Source organism: Schistocerca piceifrons, chromosome 1, assembly GCF_021461385.2.
Source record: "Schistocerca piceifrons isolate TAMUIC-IGC-003096 chromosome 1, iqSchPice1.1, whole genome shotgun sequence".
Taxonomy (NCBI): Eukaryota; Metazoa; Arthropoda; class Insecta; order Orthoptera; family Acrididae; genus Schistocerca; species Schistocerca piceifrons.
In genome coordinates, this window is record NC_060138.1 from 1,072,456,594 (window position 1) to 1,072,466,060 (window position 9,467).

Here is a 9,467-nt window from a genome sequence, read left to right on the forward strand (position 1 = left end):
CACCCTCACTCCTCACACTTCCCTCTAACACTAAATTGGTGGTTCCTTGATGTCTCAGAATGTGTTCTATCAACCGATCCATTCTTGTGGTCAAGTTGTGCCACAGATTTCTTGTTGCCACAGTTCTATTCAGTACATCCTCATTAGTTACGTGATCAACCCATCTAATTTGCAACATTATTCTCAGCAGCACATTTCAAAAGCTTTTATTCTCTTCTAGTCTAAACCGTTTATCGACCATGTTTCACTTACATACATGGCTACACTCCAGAGAAATACCTTCAGAAAAGACTTCCTAACTCTTAAGCCTGTATTCGATGTTAACAAATTTCTCTTACTCAGAAATGCATTTTTTTTATATCCTCTACTTCGGCCATCATCGGCTATTTCGCCGTCCAAATAGCAAAACTCATCTACTACTCTACTGGCCATTACAATTGCTGACATGTGATTTCATTTTCACGCAATGTGGGTGCATAGATCCTGAGAAATCAGTACCCAGAACAACCACCTCTGGCCGTAATAACGGCCTTGATACGCCTGGGCATTGGGTCAAACAGAGCTTGGACGGCGTGTGCAGGTACAGCTGCCCATGCAGCTTCAACACGATACCACAGTTCATCAAGAGTAGTGACTGGCGTATTGTAACGAGCCAGTTGCTCGGCCACCATTGACCAGACGTTTTCAGTTGGTGAGAGATCTGGAGAATGTGCTGGCCAGGACAGCAGTCAAACATTTTCTGTATCCAGAAAGGCCCGTACAGGACCTGCAACATGCGGTCGTGCATTATCCTGCTGAAATGTAGAGTTTCGCAGGGATGGAATGAAGGGTAGAGCCAAGGATCGTAACACATCTGAAATGTAACGTCCACTGTTCAAAGAGCTGTCAGTGCGAACAAGAGATGACCGAGACGTGTAACCAATGGCACCCTGTACCATCATGCCGGCTGAAACACCAGTATGACGATGACGAATACACACTTCCAATGTGCGTTCACCGCGATGTCGCCAAACACGGATGCGACCATCACGATGCTGTAAACTGGATTCATCCGAAAAAATAACGTTTTGCCACTCGTGCACCCAGGTTTGTCGTTGAGTACACCATCGCAGGCGCTCCTGTCTGTGATGCAGCGTCAAGGGTATCCGCAGCCATGGTCTCCGAGCTGATAGTTCATGCTGCTGCAAACGTCGTCGAACTGTTCGTGCAGATGATTATTGTCTTGCAAATGTCCCCATCTGTTGACTCAGGAATCGAGACGTATCTGCACGATCCGTTACAGCCATGCGGATATGATGCCTGTCATCACGACTGCTAGTAATATGAGGCCGTTGGGATCTAGCACGGCGGTCCGTATTACTCTCCTGAACCCACCGATTCCATATTCGGCTGACAGTCACTGGATCTCGACCAACGCGAGCAACAATGTCGCTATACGATAAATCGCAATCGCGATAGCCTACAATCCGACTTTTATCAAAGTCGGAAACGTGATGGTACGCATTTCTCCTCCTTACACGAGGCATCACAACAACGTTTCACCAGGCAACGCCGGTCAACTGCTGTTTGAGTATGAGAAATCGGTTGGAAACATTCCTCATGTCAGCACGTTTAAGTTTCGCCACCGGCGCCAACCTTGTGTGAATGATCTGTAAAGCTAATCATTTGCACATCTCAGCATCTTCTTTCTGTCGGTTAAATTTCGCATCTGTAGCACGTCATCTTCGGGGTGTAGGAATTTTAATAGCCAGTAGTGTACTTTCAGTTTCTCGTTTTCTAATCTAACTCGCTAAGCATCACGCGATTTAATCTTGCACGCCAAAAGTGTTGTCATAGCTGGTTCTACCTACATGAGGAGGAATCATCGTAACAAAATAAGAGAAATTAGGGCTCGCTCGGAAATATTTAAGTGTTCGCCTTTCTCAAACGTAGTTCGAGTGTGGAACGGTAGAGAAATAACGTGTAAGTGGTTCGATAAGCGCTCTGCGAGGCACTTAATTATGAATTTCGGAGTACCATGCAGGTTTAGACAGTGCCCAACACGAACAGCAATATCGCGGAAGGATAAATCGCAGTCTCCTCGGTCCTCGAAATTTATATACAGACATGGTTGCTTGTAGGAAAATTAACATTGTTGGTTAAAATAGTTCTGCACAATGATAATGATGATGATGATGATGTTTGGATTGTGGGGTGCTCAACTGCGCGGTTATCAGCGCCCGTACAAATTCCCAAAGTTTTCTCAGTCCAGTTTTGCCACTTGCATGAGTGATGATGAGATGATGAGGACAACAGAAACTCCCAGTCATCTCGAGGCAGGTGAAAATCTCCGACTTCTGCACAATGTATATGCTGTAGTATGAGGTCCAATGTACTGACAAATGCAGTCCAGTGACACGGTATCGCATTTGATGTCAGTAGTACAGAGTATAACAAGATATCAGCGAATCAGGAGGTAGAGGATGGAACTCGCTATAAAGGCAATCGGCTCTGTGCGTTGTTAGTGTGTGCGTATGTGCCTTTCTTGCAGGCAGGAAACAGACTCCATTAGTGCCAGTGCGTGTTTTGTACGTAAACCACGAGTGTGACATTGTCACGTGGAAAACGGTTATCATGTGATAAAAAAGCAAAAATCGATGCGTGGCAGGAAATGGGACTCTGTAATCTTCAAATCACCAAGAAGTTGAACCGTTTAGATAGAGTGGGCGCAAGGTATGGATAGAACGGAAAATACGGGCAAAGTAGGAAATTATCTGAGGCGTCGAAAAGGTTACTTTTACGCAAAGCAAGGGCCACTAACCGTTATTCTTCTCAAATTGCTGCTAATTTACAGTTACTAGTAGCTGCCAGACATGCACGACAAATTCTGTCAAATGAAAACAGCTTGCATTCAAGAAGCGACTGCAGAAACCTGCTCTAACACCCAAACATAAACAGCCTAGATTGGAGTTTGTTGAAAAACTTATGTCATGGACGACTTGAGAACGGGATTAAGTGATCTCCAGCAATAATAAGAAGTTTAATTTAGATGGTCCGGATGGATTTCAATACGACTGGTATAATCTGAGAACAGAGCAGCAGGTAAGAATTGCATGAAAACTAATAATTTAAATATTTTTAATAATGCAATACTTTTATTTTTATATTGAGTTTCTATTATCGCAATCTCTAGAAAGAAATGTATTTTCTATTTGATGTTTTCAATTTTTGTAACAAATTTTAATTCATCGTGAATACTCTCTTTTCCACACGATCAGTAAAAATGTTATTTTGATTAAAAATTATCATTCACGTCAGTATTTATTAGTTAAAATTTGAATATGATAGTAAATAGTAAATTCACAGTTTGAAAAAAACCTCGATCGATAGTCGAAACAGGGACATCGGAATACGGAATTAGTACAGTACACGCTCAGTTTTTTTGTAACCATTAACGGTTCAGTTAAAAGGATTTTACTGTTGCGTACTTAACAGCACCCGGGAAAATTCAAAGTAGATTTATTTCGAGTGTTTTTGAGAACTGTGTCGTATTGCTTCAGAAAACTGATTGTCGGCGCACTGATTTAAAAGGCTTCTAAGGATGAAGAAACTTAAAGTGCGTTAGTCCGTAAGCCCTTTGTTGGTGGTTCTCGAGTACCATTCGACCGTATTGGACTGAGAAAGAGGCAGAAGGCCATATGAACAAAAAAGAGAACATTCTCCGGAGAATATTCTCGGGGCAAAAGAACATTCTCTGGCGAAGTTCTCAGTTTCATATGAATAAAAAATTCGAAGCATGTTCTCTGACGAGGGAGTTCCCTCTCAGTACCGCCTTTTCTCCTTGGAAGGTTCTAGGTATGCGTCATCTGTCGCGTCCGGTACAGAACACACGCGTAATCTTACATTTCATTCAGCTGGCTGAAATAGGTAAACTATTAGCTGTACAGATATGGAATGGCATCAGTGTGTTATGGAAGAGTAGCACTACGTTTAGACTTTACTTTTGTCTGCGGCAACAAATTATTGAGACTCGACGGACAGCTTACGAAAATGCATATCCTGACGATGTTACCGAATTTTCGACATAAGGGAAATAGTTTTGTTATTGAAGTTAGATGAACACATTATCCGAACAAAATCTTACGAATAAATCACATTTTTATCTACTCCAAACTGGAACTGTGTCAGGGTTTTATAATTTTGGTTAAATATGACGCTCGCGCGTCAGGTATTTAAAAAGTTTGTAACAAACCAGTTATTAATTTTTCTGATCTGCACGCTTATTTCTAATGTAACAAAGTATAAGATTTGTGCTGTGAGAAGACATGATGATGGAAATCTGAAAATGTCAGCGATACAGTTGTCTGGCGTATACCGAAGTCTTCTCGTACAATAGTCTGAAAACTTGGACTGCGAAATAGCACAAAAATATTTTCATTTTCGTTTCGTTTACAAGGCGCCCCCTCCCCCCTCTTCTTTCATGATTTTCGGAAAGGAAGTTCATGAGCCAAATTATGTTTTTATTGTTAAGCCCTTATGAACTTCTGCAGTTTCTATGCTTAGTATTTCTACGAGCTACGTATATATTTTTTTGCCTTGCTCGCAACATAATTTTGTGTTTTTCATAAAAAACCCTGTAAAACTTAACCTCAACAGAATTTACTCAGGCTCGAAGTATGCTACAGAGCTCAATCCAAAAAAGAGAATGTTCTTGGCCTGTGAGAAATTTCTCTAGTTTTATTCACACAAAATTCTCAAGTGAAGTATATCCTCTGTCGCGTCTTATTCATACGAACCTATGTTGTCTAAAATTCTGAGAATAAAGTACGTTCTTCGTTTTATTCATACGACCAAAGGCATGTCCCAGGCGAAATAGCCTCAGACTTCTAGAAGAACGTAATAAGTCCAATTCCAAGGAACATAAGTGCTGACAGGTGTGAATATTACCAAACTATCAGCTTAATAAGTCAGGGTTGCAAAATATTAACACGAATTCTTTACAGAAGAACGGAAAACTGGTAGAAACTAATTTTGGGGAAGATCAGATTGGATTCTGGAAAAATGTGGGAACACGCAAGACAATCCGGACCCTACGACTTATCTTAGAAGACTGTTTATAGTATTTGTAGACTTAGAGAAAGCTTTTGACAATGTTGACTGGAACATTGTCTTTGAAATTCTGAAGGTTTCAGGGATAAAGTACAGGGAGCGAAAGGCTGTTTACAACTTATACAGAAACCAGATGACGGTTGTAAGAGGCGAGGCATGAAAGGGAAGCAATGATTGAGAAAGGAGTGAGCTAGGGCTGTAGCCAATGTTATTAAGTCTGTATATTGCGAAAGCAGTAAATGAAACCAAAGAAAAATTTGGAATAGGAATTAAAGTTCAAGGAAAAGAAATAAAAATTTTGAGATTTGCTGACGGCATTGTAATTCCGTCAGTGACAGCGAAGGACGCGGAAGAGGACTTGAACGGAATGGGCAGTGTCTTGAAAGGAGGATGTAAGACGAACATCAGTAAAAGCAAAATAAGGATAATGGAATGTAAACAAATTAAATGAGATGATGCTGAAGGAATTAGATTAGGAAACGAGACTGAGTAGTAGAGGAACTTTGCTATTTGGGCAGCAAAATAGCTGATGATTGCCGAAGTAAAGAGGATATAAAATGTAGACTGGTAATGGCAAGAAAGCAGATCTGCAGCAGGATAGGCACTTGGTGCAGGGAGTGGCAACTGACCCTTGACATAGACAAATGTAATGTATTGCGAATACATAGAAAGAAGGATCCTTTATTGTATTATTATATGATAACGGAACAAACACTGGTAGCAGTTACTTCTGTAAAATATCTAGGAGTTTGCGTACGGAACGATTTGAAGTGGAATGATCAAATAAAATTAGTTGTTGTTAAGGCGGGTGCCAAGTTGAGATTCATTGGGAGAGTCCTCAGAAAATGTAGTCCATCAACAAAGGAGGTGGCTTACAAGACACTCGTTCGACCTATACTTGAGTATTGCCCATCCGTGTGGGATCAGTACCAGGTCGGGTTGACAGAGGAGATAGAGAAGATCCAAAGAAGAGCGGCGCGTTTCGTCACAGGGTTATTTGGTAAGCGTGATAGCGTTACGGAGACGTTTAGCATACTCAAGTGGCAGACTCTGCAAAAGAGGCGCTCTGCATCGCGATGTAGCTTGCTGTCCAGGTTTCGAGAGGGTGCGTTCCTGGATGAGGTATCGAATATATTGCTTCCCCCTACTTATACCTCCCGAGTAGATCACGAATGTAAAATTAGAGAGATTCGAGCGCGCACGGAGGCTTTCCGGCAGTCGTTTTTCCCGCGAACCATACGCGACTGGAACAGGAAAGGGAGGTAATGACAGTGGCACGTAAAGTGCCCTCCGCCACACACCGTTGGGTCGGTTGCGGAGTATAAATGTAGATGTAGATGTAGATGTAGAAAAGCGATTCTAAAGAAGAGAAACTTGTTAACATCGGATACAGTGTTAGTAAGTCTTTTCTGAAAGTATTTACCTGGAGTGTAGCAACGAACGGAACTGAAACATGGACAACAAACAGTTTAGGCAAGAAGAAAAAAATATTCAAATGGCTCTGAGCACTATGGGACTTACCTGCTGAGGTCATCAGTCCCCTAGAACTTAGAACTACTTAAACCTAACTGAGCTAAGGACATCACACACACCCATGCCCGAGGCAGGATTCGAACCTGCAACCGTAGCGGTCGCGCGGCTCCAGACTGTAGCGCCTAGAACCGCTCGGCCACTCCGACCGGCAGGCAAGAAGAGAAGAGGAACTTTTGAAATGTGGTGCTAAAGAAGAATGCTGAAGATAAGATTGGTAGAGGTAACTAATGAGGAGGTACTGAATAGAAATGGGGAGACAAGAAATATGTGGCACAACTTGACCAACAGGACAGATTGGTTAATAGGATACCTTCTGAGACATGAAAGTATCACCAGTTTAGTGTTGGAGAGAAGTGTGGGGATAAAAATCGCAGTGCGCGACCAAGAGATGAACACAGTAAGCAGATTTAAAAAAAATGGTTCAAATGGCTCTGAGCACTATGGGACTCAACATCTGAGGTCATCAGTCCCCTAGACATAGAACTACTTAAACCTAACTAACCTAAGGACATCACACACATCCATACCCGAGGCAGGATTCGAACCTGCGACCATAGCAGTCACGTGGTTCCGGACTGTAGTGCCTAGAACCGCTCGACCACAGCGGCCGGCAAGCAGATTCAGAAGGATCTAGGTCGGAGTAGTTATACGGAGATGAAGAGGCTTGCCCGTGGTGAGGAGTGTGAAGAGCTGCATCAGACCAGTCTTTGGACTGAAGACCATAACAACAACATCTCAGAAATGCTATACAGTTGCGAGTGTAGACGTCACAGGAGATACATGGATGCTGTACCACACTCTGAAGAGCACTGTCGTGTTTTGTGACACCTTGGGCGTATAACCTCGACTGTACTCTGGTTAGTATAGTTTTGTAGAGTGCGCGTCATTTACGACGGCGGCCGAGTTTAGGTTCGTTCTGCGCATCTGACGTCCCAAAACACAGTCAGCCAATGAACAGAGAACGACGTTGCCAGAGGTCGACTGTAGTGTAGAGCACGGACGAGTGTCTTCAGTTTTAGAAACGTTCAGTCATAAAGAAAGTAATTGAACAAAAGCAAAGTCTTGATAGCAGACTTTCTTTTATAGATAGTTTGGAAAAAGCATTCTTTATACCAATTGCTTCATATTCTATTAATTAATTAAACCAAACAAGCAATAAGCCTCCTAATTCAGGCGATAGCAAGGAAAGGTGTTTGTATCATTCTCACTAACCACTTTTTCGCAATAAAGAACAGCGGTAATTGTTTATTTCCTATTGTACTTCGATGAAACGTGAGTAATTCATAGTCATACCAACAGTGTTTGTCGGTATTTTGCGTGATATTCTAAAGTCCTCCGGGAGGACTATTGAATGACTAGCTGCGTTAGCGTATTGGTTAAGGTGTTTTGGCTGCTAAGCGAAAGGTTCTGAATTCAAACCTTCTTCGCTGCTTAATATTTTCTTTACTTAAAAACGATAACGAAGTATCTTACTTCATGAATTTCGTTCGTTTGAATGTGATTTTTTGAGATTTCTAGTGGCAACTAAAATCGACCATACGGAAAGTATACGCTATGGACTTTTACCTCTCCAAACTCTTCAAAATTTCGTGCAATGGTTTACTACATCTAATGCTGCACAGTAACTGCGTTGAACATCGAAACAAAATTAAGTCATTTATGGGGGGAAGGTATCAGTCAAGAAGATGTGTAAAGATCAAATTTTTGGCGAAATAGTTTTTGTGAAATCGAATGATAAAGTGTGTCAAAGCAGTCGAAACACCATGTGTCTTCACAGGCGAGCACTGCAGTGATAACAAAATCGCGCACAGTGCGGAATGCGGGGAGCACCTCTCTGTAGCAGCGAGGGGCTTAATGCGGCCGTGGTGGCTTTACTTCATAAACTGCGCGCTCCCCCCTAAACGTTAAGTTTGCGAACTATACTACGGCGCTGCCTCTCTTGGCGCATGCAACTGGCAACGCAGCAATCTCCCGCTTCTGGGCGGGCATGCGCTAACCGCCAAGATAAAAGAATTGAACTATAGTAGACGGTGCTATAAAGTGTCCCCTGAGAAGATGCCCGACGAAAACATGTGGCACTAAGTGAGTTGTTAGCTACGCGGACCTGTCTAATGGCGGTGCCGGCTGTTTACCTGCGCTAGCGGAGGCGAGTGCGATCGCCAGCAGCAGCTGCAGCAACCGGGAGGCCATCGTGGTCAGCGGCGTCTGCAGGCGGTGGCGGCGGCGGCGTCGCGGCCCACCGCCCTCTGCTTATATGCCCGCACCGCCTTCTCCATTAGCGGGGAAACCACGCCTTATCATCCCTAACGACAGCTAGCCGCGGGCGACTAGCTGCCATCACGAAGCATCGCTCGCCCACCTATCTCGGTACCATCTCGCCACCCCCACGTGAAAACCTGCAGAGATGAAAGCGCTCTTACGCTGCACCCTACGACCGCCACGTCACCTAAGCATTTCCGCCTACGAAGTACGTAGCCACAACACAGAAACATTTCGTCGTGTTCTTCTCTCCTTGTTTTTCATTGGTGTTAGGTCACCGTGCGTCAAAAGGAACACGCGCCACGGCATTTGGTTATACCAAGCAATGGAAACGCTGTGAATAGTGGTACCTCTGTACAGATAAGTAAAACATACCTGTGCCAGTGTCTTCGGAATACAGCGGAAGTCGCTAAAAATAGACAAGGCTCCAAGGTTATGTCGATTCCTCGCAAGCTGTGACAAGGACGCGAATAAATCGTTGATCCAGAAAGTGTAGAATAAGTACCTTTATTCCGTCTACGATATCAAAATTGTTAGGTCCGTAGACTACCGGCAACAAAGCTGGCCGGTGTGGCCGAGCGGTTCTA

General features: G+C 43.3%; 1 protein-coding gene across 1 annotated transcript in view; it reads right to left on the bottom strand.

Annotated features, from left to right (window-relative positions):
- The window catches only part of LOC124777727 (uncharacterized PE-PGRS family protein PE_PGRS54-like), a 103,603-nt gene extending 94,792 nt beyond the window's left edge, over window positions 1-8,811 (bottom strand). The window contains exon 1 of the mRNA XM_047253228.1: window positions 8,754-8,811. Within this exon, the coding sequence (XP_047109184.1) occupies window positions 8,754-8,811 (58 nt within the window). The remainder of the gene's footprint in view (window positions 1-8,753) is intronic.
- Window positions 8,812-9,467: the final 656 nt, after the last annotated feature.